Source organism: Cinclus cinclus, chromosome 5, assembly GCF_963662255.1.
Source record: "Cinclus cinclus chromosome 5, bCinCin1.1, whole genome shotgun sequence".
NCBI lineage: Eukaryota > Metazoa > Chordata > Aves > Passeriformes > Cinclidae > Cinclus > Cinclus cinclus.
The window spans coordinates 73,338,497-73,360,434 of NC_085050.1; the positions used below are offsets into that span (position 1 = coordinate 73,338,497).

Sequence of the window (21,938 nt, forward strand, 5' to 3'; positions counted from 1 at the left end):
GAAATATCTGCAGGTCCTCAATGAAGCTCCTCATTGCCCTAAAACCAAAATAAATATTATATTATGGGCAATGGGTGAGAAATAAACACCCCTGTTCAGAGGTTGGTGGGTTTGAGCAGGAGTTAGAGAGTTGTTTTATTTTTCAGTCAGGCTAAACAGAACTTCCCCTCAGGGAAAAAGGTCACTGGGAGTTGTCCAGACTGGGCCCAGGCACGAGGATTTCAGCCCATGGTTTAAACCTGAAATCCCTGAAGCTGAGAACAGTGTCAGCAGGGCAGTGGGACAGAGAATGAGGGACAGAGAATGAGCACAGAGCTCAGGCTGCCTGTCCTGTGAAGCAATCATCCCAAAGGTCATTTATTCCTCTCTTATTTCCCCCCCATTAATGCAAGAGCATTGCTCCCACAAAGGGCTGGGCCAGGATAAATGTTCACAACTTCCCTTGTGCCGAAAGACAACGGGGGAGTTTTCTAGACACAGGAGTGACTTCCCTGGAGACAAAAAGGACCCTGGAGTTGACCTTAAGCTTCAAGGCTTCCCCTTAACTCCTGTTTTATCCCATTCTCTGGATGGCTCTGGGCAGCAGGGTGTCAGCCTGCTCTGCCTTCAGCTGCTCCCAGCAGATGGCGTGTAAAAAACATGGAAGTGCTCTGGGACATGGATCAACCCTGCTGCTCACTGAAAAGATTTTAATACCAAGAAGACAGCACTCTGCAATAATGTCTAAAGGGGATTTAATGCTGATGTTCCACAGGGTATGTAGGAAAAAGGAAATAGTTCTCTGACTGATGTGCTGGAAAACATCACATTGGTTGGGTTAAATTCATGCAGGAATATTTTTTTTTTCCTTTCAGATTCTAAGTTCTCAAATTTAGAAGCTCCGTCAACTCAAGGAATCATTTAAAAATTATTCCAGGAATAAAAAAGAGTGTAAAGCAGGCAAGAATCATCCCTACATCCATAACATCATTATTAATGGGAATCATTATGGGAATAATTAGTCCCTCATCTTCACCCTTAAGAGACTGTTTTTCTTTCCTGGAAAAACTTATGATCCCACGGCTTCTAAGACAGATCTACTGGTCTTACCAGAAGGTCTGCTCTGTCAGAGAGCCACTGAGGATTTAAAACCCCTTTTCCTATAGATAGATATTTATGCTTTAATCATTTTTCCCTCCAGAACTGTGTTGGGGGAAAAGCTCAGAATTACTAGAAATGCATCAAGCTTACTTTTCTTTGTTATTATTTTTCAACTATTTCCAAATTCTTGGAATTATCTTCGAATGTGCCCTAGGAAGCTACTGTGAAAACAAGATGAATTAAAGGAACATCTTATAACCAGAAAACCCTCTCCAGCAGCAATCGAAACAATCCCACTGCTATTTTCCCCAAACCTGGCGCTGCTACAAGAGCTCCCAGCAGCCATTCCAGCTCCCAGACAAGCAGGGCAGGGCTGTGGAGGATACTCACGATGTTCATGAGGGTGAGGAGGTAGTTTTGGACGTGTTCTTTGCCGTGGAATCGGACGACAGAGTCGTCCACCCCCAGCAGCACCTCGATGTTGTGGTCGTTGTCCCCCGCGTGCCGGCGGCGCCGCAGGGTCTCGTTCAGCCGCTGCTCCAGGTGGCCGTGCAGGGAACTCAGCGCTCCGAGGCCAGCGAGGAGGGACTCTGCAAGGACAGTCTGCCATCAGGGCAGCCCCGGCTCCTGCCCCGTCCCTGGAAGTGCTCAAGCACAGCCTGGACGGGGCTCGGAGTAACCCGGGCTAGTGGAAGGTGCCCCTGCCCACGGCACGGGGTTGGAAACGGGTGCAGTTTAAGTAAGTCTCTTCCAACCCAACCCATTGTGTGATTCCATTTTATGAGCAATGGAATTCCAGTTCCATTTCAGAAACATCCTCCCACAAAACATCCTGACCTGCAGAGTCACCACTACTCTGGATAAAATATATCAGGAACCCTGAAGAAATTATTCTTGTGGCGTAGGACTGGGAGAAATCACCAGAAAACTAATTTAAAAATTCATTCAACCACATGGGTCTGTAATTTATCAAGCTGTGAACTGCGGTTCCTGTGCCCCTGTGATAGTCAGGAGCACCCCTGCTCCCCCACTCTTTCCAAAAACATAGAGGGATCTCCCTGCTCTACAAAGCCAGCCAGAGCAACCAGCATCCAGTGGATGGAGAGAACAGTTCTGCTTTCCACTCACACTGTATCAGGGCACTTCCCCTTATGATGGCAAACTTCCAGCCCTTCTCCTCTGTGCTGGAATTCATGAATGCCAAGGCTGCAAGTCCACAAACCAGCCCTTTCTGTGTCTTCAGGCACTCTCAAGTATGCCAACCCCAGGACAGCACAGTAGTGGGAAAATCAAACTCCAATTCCAAAAAGCACTCCAGCTGGCAAAGCTGCCAAGCACAGCATCCAAGGGAAACCCAGCTGGAACGCTGTCACACTGCGGTGCCCACGGTGCCAACTTCCCACACCTTGCTGGCCAAGTCAGACACTGGGTCCTCTCCTCTCCCTACCTGCTGTGCCCAGTCCAAAGCACATGAGGGGTTTATCCAGCCCCTTGTCTGTTTTCCATAATGCAGCACTTGAGTGACTTCAGAGTCAGGCAGGCAGGCTCAACCCCAGGTTACAGGTACTGCTGACTGGTGTTCCAGAGGATACGCTCTACATCCATGGCCAAGCACTTAACACAACATATGGGATCTAAGTCCATTGAGTCCAACTGTTCAGCACTGCCAGGGCCACCACTAAATCATGTCCCCAAGTGCCACATCCACACAGCTTTTAAATCCCTCCAGGGATGGGAGATCCACCACTGCCCGGGGCAGCCTGTGCCAGGGCTCGACAACCCTTTCTGTAAGAAATTTTCCCTAATGTCCAACCTAAACCTTTCCTAGCATAGATATCCAGAGGCCATTTCCTCTTGTCTGATCACTTGCTACTTGGGAGAAATACAACACGTGAGGCAACAGTGAAGAAATACACAGAACCGGTCCGGCTGGTTGGGGATTTGAGCTAGACAGACTAATCCATCCTAATCTCATTCTGGAATTAGCTGCTTTGTTACCTCTTCCTTTTTTTAATTTGCTAGTCACCCACATCACTTACATCCCTATCTTACCTGCAGGAACAGCCCAGCTCATGCTCTTGTGCCAAGAGAAATGGTTATTCTGGTTATGGCATGTGTTTGTCTAAGAGTGTGACTGTAAAACAATGGAACTACAGCTCTTTTCTTGCCATTAAATAAACCTGTGATCTGCCCAAATCTACTTTCATCAATTCTGTTATCAACCAAGCCTCCATGCACCTAAAGAGGACCCTCAGCAGCACTCACACGGGAGATTCTTATTTTATATTGCAAAAATACATGGGCTGAATTCTGTGCTAGTGATAGAAGCATTCCTTAAATATGTATGCACATACACCATCCAACCATGTTCTTCTCATATGTTCACTTGCTCAGTTGCCTAATTTAGCCTTTTTCTGAATATACAGCTAAGAAAAGTATCTAGGGAAGATCCATACCTTCACTAATTCAAAATTAAACTGATGAGAAATCAGTATGGAGCCAACTGAGACCAACCTAAGTCCCTTTCCAAAGACTGTGTTAATGTACAAAACGGCCCCGGGGACAGACGCGTTCTGCAGCTACTAAAAAATTCCATTCTGCTATTCCCAAAGTAAGGAAACTAGGCCAGTCCATCCTGCCACTGCCTCCTGAGCCTTATTTTGAAGTGTGCCTTTTGAAAAACCAGCGAAGAAAAAAAGAATCACTGAGTTCAAACGCACATTCCAAACAGCCCCAACATAATTCTCACTGATTTCCACACCAATTGTGTACGCGCAACATTTTTGTGGCGCTGCCGGTACTGCCTAATTGTGAGGGATCAGGAACAGAAACCACCCAGGTCGTCAGGACTAAGATATGATGACAGGATGTTCTCATTAGGTTCTGGGATGTGCTTGAACTCGTGTGCTTTGATTTATTAGGTCCTCAAAAAACAAAATCCTGGCACGTTACACATTCTCCCTTTTCTTTTCTTGAAGCATTGCCTGAAATTGCCTTTTACTCCAGAAGCACCAAATGACTTTCTACCACTGCCACAAGAGTTCTGTGGCATGAAAAGAAGGTGTCTTGTCCTAAGGTCCCTGCCCCAAACCCCCTTGCCATGTGGAGCACTGACACTGGGACCTGCAGTCTTGACTCCACCATTTGGATCCTTAATACTGTCACTGTCTCTGTAGGAGAGTTTGTTGTTTGCTTAAGTGCTGCCAAAACTTCTGCTTGTTTGTTTTTGGGGGCTGAGGGAAGAGTTTGTCTCTGCAGCAACCCCAACTGAGCCAGCTGGACATAAAAATACAGACTTTTACTTGATGTTTCACTGTATGTTCAAGGTTATATCCATGAAGTGCTTCCACAAGCCCCTGCAGAGCGTCTCTCTGGGATATTTCACAATAAATAAATATTATCTATGAACTTTTGATAACACAAAGCAAGCCAGCTCTGCTGCTGCAGAAACACAGCGCAGTTACACAAAAGAGAACATTGGATCTAACATTTCCCTCAGGGCAGATGGAAGAAATCACTTGAGCATTAACGAAAACCAAACTGGAAAAACCTCAGAACAGCCCACAAGTCAGAGTGACTGTAGTCAGAAAAGACCCTTCTGACCACTGAGTCCAACTGGTCACCATCACCTCAGCATCATCCACCACATGAGGACGGAACTGCTGCTGAACCTGTGAGTCTTGGGATGTGGCAGATAAGGTTTGGTGCTGGTGTCACCACTTGTAAAGGTGTCTTGGTGTCAGAGGAGGTGCTAGTAAAGGACAAAGACACTAGAGCATCTCCTCATGGAAATAAAAATGCCAGCAACCAGGTTCAGACACAGCTCCACTTTGACTAGTTTCACCACACTAAGGAATGAAGAAAAGAGAGAGGATAAGTTCTTGTGACTTCACACACAGACTTCCTGAGATGAATAAGCTTGGAGAATTACCTCTGTTTATGTTCTCTTCCAGTGGGACCTTTGGAGTGACAGTGACTGGCAGAACGACAAACAAACAGGGATTAAAGGCAAGTCTGAATCCCGAGGCTGCAGGGTTAGTCACGAAATGCATGAACTCCATGGGTCACAAACAGATCCCGTCTTACTTTGTTCTGACACTTAAAAGAGCCAAGGAAACCTTCTGGAGTGCCGATTGCTGCCATGAAATATGTGCTTCTCTGGTACCTGAGCAGTTGCAGCTGCAGAGAGATTCTGGGAAGGATGGAAGATTTCCTGCACTATATTGCTTGCGCTGACATCACGGGAAGGCTCTTCCCTTCCATGCACCATCAGTCAGAACAGCTCTCAGCCCTCATTTACACCAGGGCTCGATGCCAGCGGCACGCTCAGGGAGCCACGTAGAAATGCATAATCCTCTATGTATTTGAATTATGTTTAGAGCCAACTCAGGATAAACTTTTCCAATAGTAAAGGCTGGAATTTTACCCTGTAATTTTCTTGTCAGCACTTCCCTCTCTGGCATGAGGCTTTCTAGGAATGCAGGTTATCCTTACCTGGCAGCAAACACATGCAGAACAAAGCCAGAAGTTAAGGAAACTATAATTAACTAGGATTGAATTTAGGTCAACTATTAACTGCTCTTCTTCCATCCCATGACCAGAAACAAACAGCAAAGAGGAATGCCAGCCTGTTCCAGAGTTCTCAGGGCTGGAGAACATGCCTGACACACTCCCTGGACAGTCTGCAACAGCTCTGCACTCACCTGATTCATGGTGAAAGTGCTTTTAGATCTGTGGAAATTTAGCAGGGATGAGGCTGGCAGTGCTGTCGTTGTGAGGCTCTAACACAGAATCAAAAGAGCAGGAAGAAGGTTCAAGAACAAACCGAGCCTGTTAGAATAAAGATATTACTCCCTGATAATGAAAAGCTAAATAATAAAATAATAAAATGAGGGAGGGAGGACCCCTGACAAGCAGAGGAGAAGCCAGAGGCTGCTCTCTGCACAGCCCATGGATGTGCCAGCACCTTGCCTGTCCACCACTAATACCAGATCACAGCTCTGCATTGCCTTAACACGGCCTTGGGACTTGCCCGGCCTTGCCCTGGCTCATCTGCTCTGCACATTATTTTTAGCTGGGCTTTAGCACTAACAGCCAGCTTAGCCAATAGGTAGTTATCCTACAACCCCAAACCTTGTCTCCTGGAATTCCTGCTTTCCTAGTAGCAAGAAATCCTTCCATTCTCCATTTGTTTAATTATTTGGCTCTCTCTCTATATAGCAGGAATTCCATCATAATTTTATTTTGGAGGTACAGGTGATTCGGTGGTTAGTTTTGTTTGTGGAGTGTTTTTTTTTTTTTTTTTTTTTAGAACAGGTTAAAAATATATATTTACTACATGTCATTACTCAAAAAGCTTAATTATGGGTAGGGCTGGAGTCTGGCTTTGACCCTGAATTCTGAAGTATGAAAACGTATTAAAAACAATCTCTTGACAAATCCAGTTCTTGTACCTAGATATTATTACAAGCTGTCATTCTTCCTTCAGTTTAGCAACCTACACACGTAGCTCAGAGACTTCAATAGTAATAAACTGAATTTTTCCACTTTAATCCCAGGAGAAGATTCTGTTGGGTAAAGGCCAGAATTTTTTTGGACATATGAGGAAGACTTGAGCATTTGGGTCTGGCATTTTAGGAGACCTGAGTGAGACCTTCTGCTGGTGCTTACATACAAACAGAGGACATGTAGAAGCCTGTGTGTGGGTCACAAACTGGACACAATAAACCAAGCAAAGCCATCCCTTCATCACTTTACACCCCACCAAGTTCTTCAATTCAACATCAATGGCGCCCTTTAAACACAGCTGCAATCAAAGGTGAAAAATAAAAAGGAAAAAAGTCTCATTTTGCAAAATCATCACCTCTATCAATGTCCCAAAGTGTGGGAAAAGCAACTACAGAGGCTCTGAAATTTGCTTTGCAGATGAGAAAAAGTAACTCAGCAACAATGTGCAGGCTGGCCCACTGCTGAGGTGCACACCTGGGTACCTGGGATGCTGGAACCAAACCCAGTTTGGGTATGGGAGCTCTTGATTTTACAGCTCAGAGTGGAAAGGCTTTGCTCCTGAAGTTTCCAGCTCTTAAGAACTTTGAATCCATGACCTTCCAAGTCAGACACTCACCCAGGAACATGAGAGAGCTCTGCATTAACAACCTTAAAAGCACTCATGCCTTCATGTATCATTATATCAACCCAAGAATCATTTTTACTTCACAAAGGCGTACTCTTAAAGCACTCTTGGATTCCTAACTGCAATAAGGCACTGTAAAAGCACAGAGCAATCCAGAAAGGGGGGTACCCACTACATTCTGAAAGCACAGGTTGCATTCATAATTGATCTGCTAATTCAGAACTTACTGGAAGAAGAAATGCTGGATGGCCTGAGCTGTCTGCATTTTTGGGCAACTTCCCTGAGATCCCAACAGGCTTCACAGGATTTCCAGGCTCTAAACTCTCTAAGCAGGTATTTTCAGCACCAGACCAGTACTGTGAGCTTCCAGCACCCGAGGAAGTTGCTTTGGCAGAGATGCAGTCCCCCCAGTGCTCATTATTGCAAGGCCTTACAATTCTCTCACTCCTTACTCCTTGGCATCTGACCCTGCCTCCGCCAGCTGGCCAAAGGCACGGCAAAAGCCAAACTTCCTATTTCACAGACCCATGGAATGGTTTGGGTTGGAAGAGAGCTTGAAGCCCATCTCCTTCTGTCTCCTGGCCATGGGCAGGAATAGCTTCTACTAGCACAGGTTGCTCCAAGCCCCATCCAACTTGGCCATGGACACTTCCAGGGATAGGGCAGCCACAGCTTCCAGGGAAAAGACAGTGAATTAATTTTCAGTGGCAAAGACTGGGACAAATGGGAGCAGTTTTCACAGTGAGGGCACTAACTACTCCTTGGGTTGCTCATTGCTTTGGGATAAAGGGGGAGCTGTGTTTACAAGCAGCTGCTTATTTTCAAAAGCTGGGTAAGGAATGTGTTCCTAAACATGCAGGACCTTTTACTGCCACAGAAACCGTGCAAGGAGACACAGCCTGGCTGGTGATCCTCTGCAGGCCCAGCCACAGCCCCTTTCATCAGCGAGCAGCCCACTGCCCACTGTCAACAGCAATTACCCTGTGATCACCACTTGATCTACCCTAAGCCCCTGGAAGTCAGCAAAGCCTGCTACACTGTCCAGACACAACAGCAGGATATGGGGACAGAGCCCTGTTCTCTTAGAAGGGGATTGTTCTGAGCAGGGAGCTGTGCCTTGCTCACACAGCACACACACACACACACTCCATCCTCCCCAGCCCTTGGGAATGAGGGATGGAGCTTGACGGCTGCTGAGGAAGCTGTACAAGCCACCAATGTACAATTTAATACTTCATCTGAATATCCTCAATGTGTGCTGTGGACCAGTCCCACAAAGGATGTAAAAATGCCCGCATGGGAGGCCTGCCACTCCGATCCATGCAAAGGGGAAAGCTCTCCCACCATGATCTATGCAAGGGGACGTCTCAAGAAATGATCTTTGCCCTTTTCCAGGACAGATTTCTTTTCTCCTACCTGTGGAGAAGCCAAAGAGCTTGTCTGAAGGGCTTTTCTGGACAGTCAAAACTGCAGTCCAGCTGGAGAGCAGAGCCTCGAGCAGCTGAGGCAGCTAAGCTTTTCCATTAGAGTAATGACCAGCAGTGACAACACACTGAAAAAGTCCAAGGGAAGAACTCCAGTGGCGACAAGGTGGGGCACAACAACCTGCTACTACAAAAATGCTGAAGGACACAGTGGTGGCAAGAGTGGAAAGAAAAAGCAAAAAGGTACTTTAAATGTTTTTTTCCTGTAAGCGAAAGAGATACAAACATGCCTCTCACTGACTTGCTCCAAGTTCCCCTGAACCTCTGTGAGCCAATGCAGACCACTACCACAACAAATAAAGGACCAGTCAACACTGGGATCTGGGTCCTGCCTGCTGCCTTGGCAGCCCTCCCCTGGCCTGTCTGAGATGGAGCTCTGGAATCTGGATAACCCATCTAGAAGTCACTGGCTGGAGTGAACATGTGACAATGAAACACACAATCACAGAACTGTTACAGCTGAAAAGGACCTTAGAGAGTCTTAAGTCCAACTATCTGACACCTGAAGTCTAAAAGGCCAGACGAGAAATGGAGGAGGCAAGAGATGAAGGTCTGTCCAGGTGCCAAAGCCAGAAGTTTGGCACACAAAGAAATCAAAGGAGAGTTCTGAATTTATAGGGCCTTAAGCCACTTCTTTCCACCTCTCACAGAAGGCTCACAGAAGGCATAGAACAGCAAGAATAGCTGGGCCTGGTTCCATTCTAAACTGAATGAACCTCTTAATGGGTATAGAAGGAAAAATTATTCTTCAACATCCTCAATGTGATTCCCTCCTACGGCCACCAGCACACGTGGAAACCAAAGATATGAACTCCCTGGGCAGACTCAGCTATCCCATGGTTTCTGCTGAGACCAATGTTTAAAGGACACAGGAGAATGGCATTCACAATAATCACTCACATAAAAGGAGTAACTGGAAAAAAATGTGGTAAAGTATTTATGCAGCCCATATCACCGAGACAAAGAGAACTTCAAACGCCCTGCCAGTGACAGTGAGTCACAAAGTGGGGGGGTGTGTGACAATGGGTCACTTCCTCCCGATGCCTTCCCCCCTGAAGCTGAAAGCAGAATTGTCCTTAATTGCTCAGTTGGCACTAAGGGGATTCCAGCCTTGGAGAGGACAAAGTCCAGCAGCTGGGTTTTGGAGCCCAGCCTTCTGATGAGCCCCTGCACCTGCAGTGACACTGGCCACGTCCAAGGCAGGGCTCCTGCACCGAGTACCAGGCAGCAGCAGAGCCATGTCTGTGTACATGAGAGGTCCCTTCCCACCCAAAACATCCCAGGATCCCACAGTCCTACGATACACGTACCCTGCATTTGGATATGAACATTGGATGACAATATTTAGGTATTAAGGTACATAAACCTGAAGTTTTGCAGAGCTTTGTTTGTCCACCAACCCTATCTCAAGATGAAATCCTTAACTTTTTAATTAACTTGTACAGAAGAACTGGCTGGATTAATGACTGTGGAGTAATTTTTATTTTTTTTTTTTTTGGAGGAACCAAAACATACATTAAGTGAGAGATTATAAATATATTCCAACCAGCTGTGCTGGGCTGACAAATTCTGATTCTTTGTTGAAAAATAATATTCAGTGTCACACAGGCAGATTTTGTGAAAGCACACAAAGTCAGTCCAAGCCCCTGCTGTCTCCCAGTCAAGCATTTTCTGGAAGGGAGGATTTCAAAACTGGAAGGGCTGACAGGGAGAGAACCGTCCTGAAGCAAATGCTAGCTCTCAGTTCTCACAATTCCTTACAGATCAGAACCTCATCTACCCACAGCTCTGTCTATAATTACACAGAGCGTGATACACTCACAAAAACCACACAGCCTGACATTAGACATAGTGACATCACACTATTTTTAGTGAAAAAACCCAGCAAACAGGCAGCTTAGGAGGGTTGATTTTCACTGTCACACCAAAGAACTGGTTTGCAAACATGAAAGTCCCATCTGCACTTTTCTGTGGCCATTCTTGGTGGGAAGAGTGTTCTGCAAGGTCCAAACAACAGCTCTCAGAAACAAACACATAATTTTTTGATTATGGATCCCCCTTCATACTTTCCTGTTTTCATATAGACTCTTACACAACGAAGCAGTTTTTTTTTTTTCCTTTCCACCTCACCAAATTCCTACGAGCGTGCCAGCCTCGCCTGCACCTCGCCCAGATGTGTTATGAATCTAACTCACACTCTTTCCACACAGGATATTTTGATCATTCCCCTCTCCTTTTCCCCATCCCAATCCCATCCAAAATAGCACAGAGTCATAATCATAAATTCTCTCGTTCTGACCTGAAAGACCATTCTTTCAAAGACTATTTCTCTTGAAAAAGCTGGGACTAAGAAGAAGGAGGTTTTGGGCAGGGTTCATCCCTGCAGTCTGCCATGGGAGGTGAGGTCTGCTGGAGCATCTTTCATAGGGAGTTAGTACTTCTTTCTATGCAGAACCTACCTTCTCCCTCCTGACACTCAAGAACACTCAGATTAAACATAAATTTCCAATGCCTGTATTCAAATAAATTGCAGCATTATTGCTAGAACCTCATCACAACGTGTCTGTATCCAAAATGCCATTTATTTGTGGAATGACACTTCACCAAGCATTTCATGCCCCTTCAGTAGCACTCTCTCAATGAAGCCGCTCCTCAAATCCAAGGAATTTTCCTGTGAGAGGAGAGCTGCCAACTTTCCCTCTTTGGCAAGCAGGGTCCCATTCTTGCACCTCTCTCCATTTCCTGCACGGTGTTGCTTTAATGAGCCCTCCAGTCTGGTGGAAAGCTAACAGAGACAGCGAGAAAAAGCATAATAAAAAAACAGGAGAAGAACCTGAGAGGGCAGAAGATTTAGGAAGTATTTTCCATTGACTATACAATGGGTCTGACTAGAAATATGACAAAAAGGAGACAGCTCACCTCTGCAGAAGGAAGAAAAATAGCCCAAGTGTTCAGTTTAGACACATAAAAGCACCTCTTAAGCTGAACAATAAATGCAATGCTTTAGAAATAGGAATTAGAAATGCTTAGTCAAATACTGCGTTGCAGAAAACGCAGCAAGAAAGACAGTCCTGCACACCAAAAGCAATCAGGGGTACGATGTTCAATCCTGTCATCCAAAAATGCAGCGTTCAGCTTGGATTCAACCCCTAACTAACACAAAGGCAAGCTCATCCCAGCTCTGGATCCCAGTTTGATCGAGTGGTTGCTGTGGCTGAGCTCCCAAAGGAGGATGGCAGTGGAAGTGCTGTGAGAGTGGCAGTCTAAGGTGAAAAAAAGGCTGTTCAAAATTAAGAGACAAGAGACTCAACCAATGTAGCAGAAGAGTAGAAGTGGCACAACAGCAAATAATACCAATTTTAAAAAGTGTATCCAAGCATTAGTCACGGATAATAAGTCTTTCTTTCTCGCCACATGGAATTTCAGCCATTTCTCAAAATTCCACTGGCATAAATATAAAGGAAAAGCTCCAACTATGAACTGTCACTGAATGCTGTTGAACTCGGGCTCCTGCTTTTTTTTTCCATGAATGCACTCTAAGTCAGCATTCCAAGAGCAACAAATGTGTCCAAGCCCAAGCTATTTCCCAACAGTCCACGGACCACGAGAGTGTCCAAGATAACAGCAAAAATATGCACAAGGCCATTCTACCCAGATACCACATCCATAGAGGAAGGGGGTGTCCCACAACAAACAGCCTCAAAAACCCAGCTGAGCACCAAGATCACTACACTGCTGACCTGAAAATCCTGAAAAACAAATAACATCCAAGCCACTAGCAAGACAGAGTATCTGCTTGGGATTTGGCAAGTGCCATTTGGATAGAAGCTCTGCCACTGTGGAACAGCCACTTCCCAACTGTGGCCATCAACCTACCCACTTCTAGCTGGGGTAATAACCTGCACTGTCTTGGAATATCCCACTCAAGCTGTAAACACGATCATCATCCCAAAGAAGCCTTCACAGAAGATGCTCAAAGCAGCTTATTATGTCCCAAGTACCTAAAAGGTTTGACAGATGCTCTTGGTTGCCCAGTTCTGCTCTTCCACAGAAAAGCACCTGAGGGAACTCACCGTCCAGCAGCACAGCCTTCCAGTTTCTCCCTGGCTTTCCAGCTTCTGCCTCCGCTTCCCTGGAACTGCAGACACAATCCCATCTTTACCTGTGCCAATGCCTCACCACTCTCATTGGAAACTTGTACAGGGACTTTGTATGAAAATATGGAATTATGGGGAGATGCTGGGCAGCTGGAACGCCTGCACACTGTGCCCGCGAGGTTCAGAAGAGGGATGCTAAATTAAACGCAGGGAGCTCTCTCTCTCTTTAACCCAATTTAAAGCCTAATTTCTTAAGGCTTGAAGAAGGGAGACGGGGCAGGTGGAGGCAGAGGACTCTAGATTTCCAGGGAGCCCTACATCTGCTGAACAGCTGTGAGCCAACCTGCGTGGCAAAGGCTCAAGAAGACAAGTGCTCAGCTTTAAATCCTACAGATACAGACATGGCGTGACCTGCAGGAGACATTGCTGGCTTTTCTCCATCGCTTCCTCCCTCAAATGCCACAGGTTTCCTCTTTACACAGGAACAAACTTCCCAAATAAGTGGTATTAGAGGACCTGATCAAGAAACAGGCATTTGGGGTTTAGTGCCTATCGACTTTCTCTCGCTATCAGAAATCCTAAGTGAACCTGAAGAAGCAAAGAGAACACATCTGCTCACTGCAGCGCTGGTGAGACGCTCCTAATAATGATGCAGATGTTTCCAAATGGAAGTGGATGGGATGCCCAGATGGCTTTCGTTGTCCCATTTTTCCAAGCAGCCTGACAAACCTCAGATGTAAAAAACAAATATGAATGATGATTCTGTCTCGCCAGCAAAAGAAAATGTTCGACAAATAGCAAACGAAGCAGATCTGAGGAGGTCAGAACTTCATCAGCCTTCCTCCAATTAAACCAAATGTCTAATCAACCCCCACAACACGGCACAGTGCTATCTGAGCCCTTAAAGAACACATAATTTTAATTGATTTATCTCCCCTTGTGTTCCCTATTACAGAGCACTGTTAACTAAAGGAAGACTGATTTTTACTTCTAGTAGTAAATGTTCTCAGCATCAGAAACTTGGAAGCTTTGAAGTGCTGGAAGTAATGAAACTATATTGTTTCTTATTCTTGGCAGAGAAAAATCTGATTAAGAAAAAGGGCTTGAAATAAATCAAGAATCAACCCCGTAAAAGCAAATTGAAAAATACCATTAAAATACCAAAGAGAAGGCTCAAATGCATCTGTTTGCAAACTCACTTGTGATCAGGAAAAAAAAGAACATGGAGCTGGCTATGGAAGAACCTGAACAGAACCCAGGGTTATGGTAGTGCATTTTCAAGGTCTTCTCAGGACAAACTATTCAAAATAGTTCCCCAAATTAATTATATGGTTTCTGGATACTCACTGCCAGTTGGTCAGAAGTGAGCATCCAAAAAGTCAATAAAGCAGGTAATAAATTATTTTGTGAACTGGCTTTTTATTGCTAGCATAGATCTATGGAATACAGGGCTTTTGCTGAAAATTAACAAAATCTATGATGCTACTAGTTACATCATCTGTGATGATATCAATTAGAGTTTCTTCATAAGCCACAGAGGATAATGAGTTACCCTTTCACTCTGAGGCACTTCTCAGGAGTTTTCAAAACCGGTTTTGCCACAGATCAAATGAAAGCAAGAGATGTGCATGGAATTGCTCCCAGTCTTGAATTGTTTATGTTCAGCAACATGGTTTTTAAATGGAGTTTAGGGATATTTGCTCTATGTTTTGAGGAAACATGGAAGGACAGAAGGCAGTTTCACCATGGCTTGGCCCTGAGCTTCCTTTCAGCCCTATGCATGTGAAAGAAAACCCCACAAAGAATCTTCAGCATCAAATCACAGATACTCAAAGGCAAACGAAAATCTACATCCAGAAACAAAAGAAGGAAAAGACACTCATTTGTAGCTAACTGCTAATTAGCTCCCTAACTTGGTTATCAAGTCCAAGACCTAAGTGAAAAGTAATTCACTACTTGGCAGAGCAGCCTGCAGTCATCGCCAGTGGTTCCGCTCAAGCTGTGTTTAGAACTCCTAAGAAACATCCTCTTCTTCATCAGCAGCTTCTTCTCTTCCCCCAGGGTTGTCTTCTCTCATAGTGGAAGGGTTACAGACACCTTCCACCATCCCAGGTTGCTCCAAGCCCCACCGAGTCTGGCCTTGGACACTTTCAGGGATCCAGGGGGAGCCACAGCTTCCCTGGGCCATCTGTGTTAGGACTTCATCCCTCTCACAGGGAAGAATTTCCTCCCAGGGTCACATCTAACCCTGCCCTCTGGCAGTGGGAAGCTGGTCCATGCCGCAGACTGCAGAAATTCCCAAACCCACAAACTTTCACTCTCTGCTTGCATGGACCTTCTCAAATCTCACAAACCACTTGGAAACACAGTGCAGAGATCCTGGACAGGAGGGAACAGCGGACAAACTAAATTGCTAACTTATCACAGCATTAACTTTGATGTGAAACAGGGGAAACACATCCAAACCCTTCAGGCCCAGAGGTTACTTGGATGCTCAAGGGCAACCACAGACCCATCACTGGCTCTCCCACCCATCTGACTAAGGTAAATAATTAACACTTACTACTACCTCTTACTTTAATACCTCTAACACATCTATTGTCAAGGAGAGAAAGGCACAATTACTATTCCTCCTGGAAACTGTGACTGTGTTCTCCGGAACTATTAGTGAGGAGAACTGGAAAGGCAGAGCAGAGCTCTCCACTAAGAAAGCACAAAGTTCCTTGGATGGCCTTGCATCACCTGTTGCTCTTTCCAGAAGAGACTAAAAAAGCTCAGTTTACACTGTATTTAACCCTGTTGCAGTTGAAAATTTAATATCTCAAAGATTTTAGATATTACTAGGATTTTGCACAAGATGACCAGTGTATTTCCAAGTTTTTATTCTAATTTGCAATAACCAAGTGATGTCAATTTCTTATTTGATCTCTGCAGGACTACAGGGCACAATTATTTGGCAAACAAATTGTTATCCAAACTCTTTGATCCAGATTTTGCATTTATGGCTACAGGATTCTTATTTCATACAAAAAGATGGCACTTGCTAATCAAGCGTGCATTTTCACACACTCACAACCCATCACTCCCTGTCCTCCATGGGGGATGACAGTGCCTGAATCCAGCTTTCTCCCGACACCTAGGTCCCTTGTAAGGCATCCCATGCAGAAATATGGGAGAAGAAGGAAAATCCTGCTTCTAACCACCTGATGGACAGAGCTTGCTGTCAAGAACAACGGCAAGGACAGACCTATTCCCTGCAGGCGTGTCACTAACTGCTGGGAGGCAGCAGCCTGCTTGTCACCTGGGGGGAGAGGTAAAATGCCCAAGGAGACACGAGGGCAGGGTTCCTACGGATAGATCCTCAGATTTTTCCAGGGAATTTTTAGAAATTGGCCCTGCCAATAATGCTGCAAAGGAAGACACACCAACGAAACGCCTCCCTTGGCTACTCCTGAAGTACACGCCAGCTAAGCTCTTCATCCCTCCTTGGGTTCTCTTCCCAAACCACATGGTATGTGATGGAATCCAAATCAGGTTTCCCACAGGTCAGCCTCTCCTCCATCACCACGCACGAGCAGGCAGCTTCACTGAGACATCAAGTCCCTCCTTTCCAACTCTAAATGCAGACTCAGACTTGTGAGACATTTAATAACCTCCACGACCCTAATTATCCGGCTGATCCTGTCCCATGTTATTGCAATATTCCAAAGAATGATTAGGCAAGGTATTCTGGAAAAAAAATCCCCCTGTTTTCTTAGCAAACAACAGCTGGGTCATGCTGTTACTCTGCAGTGTTTTACTATTGCATTTTGGAAAGATTTATGCACTTGTGTAACCCAGCAATGGATCTGAAGAAACTCAGCCCCCTGGGAGCAATGTGAAGTATGATGTTCTCACGTTAGGAATTTCCATCCACGTTCCTGTCAGCTCCAGCTGCCCAGTTCTATGTCATCCCACAAAGCAGTTAAGTGTACTCATCATCTACACCATGCTCTGAAGGGAAGAGTGTAGTGAGCTCTGGCACACCTTGGTGTGACAATATGAGAAACAGCAAGAATTACTCCACAGTAGCCCCACATGGACCCCCCCAAAAGCAGGAGCATGGCATCCAAAATGCTCCTTTCCTTCAAAACACACTGGATGCATTTTCCTTCTCTGTCATAAACCACGGACACCAACATCTCATCCAGGTATTTTTAAAGATATAAATGAATTAAATTGCCCTCAGTTTGGATTCTTAAGCTGTTTTTAGGATCTTCCTATACACTAATTGAGCATCAAACCCATTAAATCCCAGATGTCTCTCAGTGGGGAAAAACACTAAAACTGCAGAAAATGCAGGAGGAGAAAGTCCAGCAAGAGTCATATGGTATGGAAATTACTCTTTTATGTCATGACACAAACTGCTGTACTTTAGTTCATTTCCCCATCAAAAGCCTGCTGTAGAACACAGGCTGCTTAAAACAAGGCTCTTTGCTCCCAGTGAGAGTCTCTCAGTGCTCTCATTTCAGTCCTAAATTTGTAGGACGCGCATGTGAAACACATGAACAAGGCTCAGCCCCCGCAAGCTGGGGGAGGATTCATTTCCTCTGGTTCCTGACCTCTAATTCACATAAACTCCCCCTGATAAGGCAGCTCTTCTGAGTCTCATTCCCATATTCTCACAGAGTGCCATCTTGATATGTATGTCTTGGTCCACAAAAAGCACCTTTAGCCATCTCATGCACGCCTTCCTGATCAACCTCAGCAGTAGAAATGAGCCACTTGACATCCAAGCCAGGGACCTCAGTCCCACATGGACCACCCAAGGGTGATCCTCACCCTGGCATGTCTCTCTCAGATTACTCTGGGAATGTCATCTATAAACCAACCAGGCTCCTTCACATAGCACCAGCTGCTCACACAATATTTTAAAGCATCTCCTGTCTGTTGGCACCGCTGCTGATTCAAAGTTTTCTCCTTCCTATGCAATTTGGGGGCACAGGGAGTTTTTACTGGAAAATGGTATGAGCCTTGGAATGGCCACAAGCTGAATGTACTGACCTGTCTCCATTTTTTCAATTTTCCCTTCATACAGATTTTTCTGTGTGTTTTACTACTCTGGCGCTGGGTGCCTGCAGTTGGAATGAAGCCTTTATTCTTGATTTTATTTAAAAATCATTTTCCTTTGTTATTGCCAAGAATAGAAGACGACTTAAGCAGATGGATGTTCCTGCTCTCATCATCAGGCACAACCTCCCCGATACAGACAGAGCACATCAGCCACTTCACAGCACCTTCTGATCCACTCCTGCTCAAGCTTTTCTTTCTTGGAAAAAAACAAAACAAAACTGTAAGCTTTTCCTCACTATAAAGTCTGTGTTCCCCTTTGCTTCCTATGCATCCATCACCTGCACTCCTTTTCTTTTATAGCACACTGTGCTCTTCCTGTTCTACTTGATTACCTTTTCCTTAAGCAAACTGTTACCTGGAAAAAAAAAAAGTCCAATCCCACAAACTATATTCAGTGAAGAACTTCAGAGAATCCACTTAAGTTTCAATTCAAGAGAAGACGGCTAAATTAAAAGCAAAGGCCCCAGAAGCGCTGGACAACAACCAGCATGTCCTTAGACAACGCAGGTTATTTCCATCTGTACAAGTTATTGGTGGCCCTTTTTGGGGGACTACAAGAGAGCTGGAGAGACCTTTGACCAGATATCAGGAAGAAATTCTTCCCTGTGAGGGTTGTGAGGCTCTGGTACAGGCTGCCCAAAGAAGCTGTCCCATCTCTGGAAGTGTCCAAGGTCAGGTTGGACGAACCTTGAAGCAAGCTGGGGTAGTAGAAGGTGTCCCTGCCCATGGCAGGGGGTTGAGCAAGATTGATTCTTAAGGTCCCTTCCAACCCAGACCACGCTGGGATTCTGCGATTGTACAACAATGTCCATACTGAACAGAGGATGTTACACAATGGGCTGTAATGAGTCTACAGAGAAATGATTTCCATCTTTCCCATTGTTCTGATGCACCAACTTGTGTGGTGAGCAGTGCAGCATCAAAAATATCCTCCACCAGAACACAGGTCATGAGAAATTCTGCTGAGAAAGAGTTCAGACACCCTCCGGCATGACAATGTCCCTGAGAAGCACTAACGTGCCTGGGGAAGTACACAGGGAGGTCTCCCAAGCAGGCAATAGTCTTTCCATTCTTCCACCTTCTACTCTGTGGTTTCATTCCCAGGCAACCAGGAGCAATTCCCAAATCATTTCTTCCTCCTACATGTTTCCCACCTGGGACAAAGACACTCAACACCAGTGCCATGGCAACCCCATCAGACACACAAGCACTTTGGTTCTTCGGGGAAAATGAAAATCCTGAAAGGAAGCTGTGAGATAAAGGCTCCTACTCCTTGTTTCCCACTGTTAGGAAGTAATTACAAAAATACTTTCATCTCAAGTGCATGCTGGGTCAATAGGTTGTCATTTAAAAAATACTATGGTGTGAAGAGGAGGATGGAACAGGAAAGCTCCGAGTACATTACCACGCTGTGCAACCTAGAAGCTCAGGGTTGGTTGTAATCATTCTACCATGCTAAAGTGCACAGAAAAAATGAAAAATGAACTAACAGGAGGAAAGATAAATTGAATACTCAAGTTATCAGCTTCAGCAGTATATCATCCAAACCCTGCCTCATCATCCCACTGATGTCAGTTTGAGTGTTCCCACTGACTCTATCTGACTTGGATCAGGTTTTTATGTTTCTGAAACGTAGCTTGGGTTTTATTTTACCACACTCCTGAGCCAAATCCAGTAGAACTTGCACAGGGGGCCTCCTAGGTGCAAATTTGATTGTAAATTCTACAGGTCTTTAGCCTGTTTCTGTTGGTCTTGAGGCTTTCAAGGAATGAGGTCAATAATCACACATTTCAGTGATCTTTCTCAGCTCATTAACAAGGAGCAGCTTCTTTTCACCCCACCCAGAAAGAGTATCACTGTCATACTTCCAAAACTGCCCAAACTCAGGCTTTTCTTGAGACCATTTCCTTCCATTCCTGAGTAAAAAGCTATTTTGAAGAGAAAATACTGAATTTATTGAAATCATGTTTTAACAGGACAGCCTCATACACTGCTGGATCTTTTACAGCTCGGTCTGCACAGCTCATTCGATCTCTGCCCCTCAGACCCTTCACCCCCAACATGGAGACTTTGCCTTTGTTTCTTTCTGCCCTTAATGAGAAGTATTTTTTGATTTAAAGAGACATTACTTGGGAGTAACACAGCATGAACGCTGACTACCTGTAGCGCTCAACCCAAATGAGAAGCACAGATGTTCAGTGTCTTTAGGATCAAGACTTAAACGATTGGGGGAAGTCGAGCTTACAAATGTCATTCCAGGGCAATCTGACATGGAAAAGCTGTCAGGAGACTGTCATGTGCATTTACACACATGGAGACCTCTGGACACTGTCCTGCTCTGTGATATGATTCCCAGACCAGACCTAACCAGATGCTCATCCTGTATGTTTAAAAACAAACGGTCAGTGTCACATCCCAGCACATTTAAGTGGTTTTTCAGTAGCTGGGATTTCCCATGGGAGGCCTTGCCTTCCACCCCAGAGAAGAGCTTCCCTTGTCCAGGGGAACTACCCTGAGCTCAGCATTTCAAACCAGCAAACACCCTAACCAATGGACATCACAGGGACCGAGTAGGATTTTAGGTTAATAAAATGATTTTAAGGTTTGGCGGTCAAGACCTACTGTTTCCCTGCACTGCTTCACCCAGCAGAAGAGATTCCAAGGAATAATCAAACAAGGTCCTCTGAATCAGCAGACAGATTACCCATGACATTCAAATAGTCAATCCTGCCAACAGCCTGTCAAAATATGGAAAATTATCCACATTTCCCTGGTATCACTGAGTGAGAGCAGAGGCTTTTTTAAAAGATATAAAACTATCTACAATTCCCTGGTATCAAAACAAACCCCACACCGCCAGGTCCATTTATATGCAAGAGATCCTGTTCACACTAAAATAAGTGAACAGAGGATTAAAAAGGCAGTAATTAATGAAGGAATCCTTCAAGAGGCCTAAACTGGCTGTGCACATTCACAGAGAAAAATTCCTTACAGGAATGGGGCAGGATTTCCAATCTGATTTCTTGAGTGTCTCACGTAAGGTTTCTAAAGAAACCAGTCTCTACACAAGGAAAATTATGAAAACAATACATGGCAGTTGCCACTGTCATTCCCTAGAGAGGCTGTCCAGAGACATGGAGACAGAAATCAGCACAGGGTGCTGCTTCAGGGTGGGAAGGCTGAACCCACACTATCCAGCAGCTTGAGGCATCCCAGCATCTTCCCCAGAACCCCAGATTTCTGGCTTCCACTTAGGACAGCTCAGTGAAGCTGCATCAAAGAGACAGCCATAAAGGAAATAGGGAAAGAGAAGTGGGCAGGTGGGCTGAGTTCCATGAGGACCAATCAATACTCCACCACACTGTGAACACTGCTAAAGCCTTGCTCTCAGGATGGCAGCTTTTCGACTCACAACAACTCCCACGCTCATTCTGTCCAATTGTTTGAGCAATGTCCAACCAATCCCCGAACGCTGTCAAATGCTGCAGGAGTACCAGATGTCCTGTCAGACAGCAAGCTCCTTCCACATAGCTACAGCTGGAAGCCTTCCTCTCAGAAAACTGACTTTTTGTAATGAAAAGGTGACACAGTGTGTCCTGTGTCACTGCCCTGAAAGGCTGTCATGCTGTTTCCAGCTTTGCTACAACTTAATTGACAACAACAATTTCAAGTACTTTTTTATCTTCAGGGCTTTTTGTTGAGTCATCTGACATCTGTTAAGTGAAAATTTGTATTCCTGTGTGTGCTGGCTAAATCCCCAAAGTGTGAGCAGACCATACTCTGCATCTCTGTCTTGAGCCCAAGCAGAGTGGTGGGGGAGCAAGGACAGAGAAGAAAGAGGAACATTTTCATGGCATCCACGTGCAGCTCATACATAGACAACTCAACCACGCAAACATTTCCTCAGGCTCCACAGGCCTGGCCACCTTGCTTTAACCTCGGTCATGGAATCTTCAGGTTGGAAAAGCCCTCCAAGACTGAGTTCAGCTATTTCCCCTAGCACTGCCAAGGCCACCACTAACCCATGTCCCC

At 45.2% G+C, this 21,938-nt stretch overlaps 1 protein-coding gene across 2 annotated transcripts in view; it reads right to left on the minus strand.

Annotated features, from left to right (window-relative positions):
- The window catches only part of ADAMTS3 (ADAM metallopeptidase with thrombospondin type 1 motif 3), a 55,633-nt gene that overhangs the window by 12,385 nt on the left and 21,310 nt on the right, over positions 1-21,938 (minus strand). For both annotated transcript variants that reach the window (XM_062494068.1, XM_062494069.1), the window contains exon 5: positions 1,471-1,670. In XM_062494068.1, the coding sequence (XP_062350052.1) occupies positions 1,471-1,670 (200 nt within the window). The remainder of the gene's footprint in view (positions 1-1,470; positions 1,671-21,938) is intronic.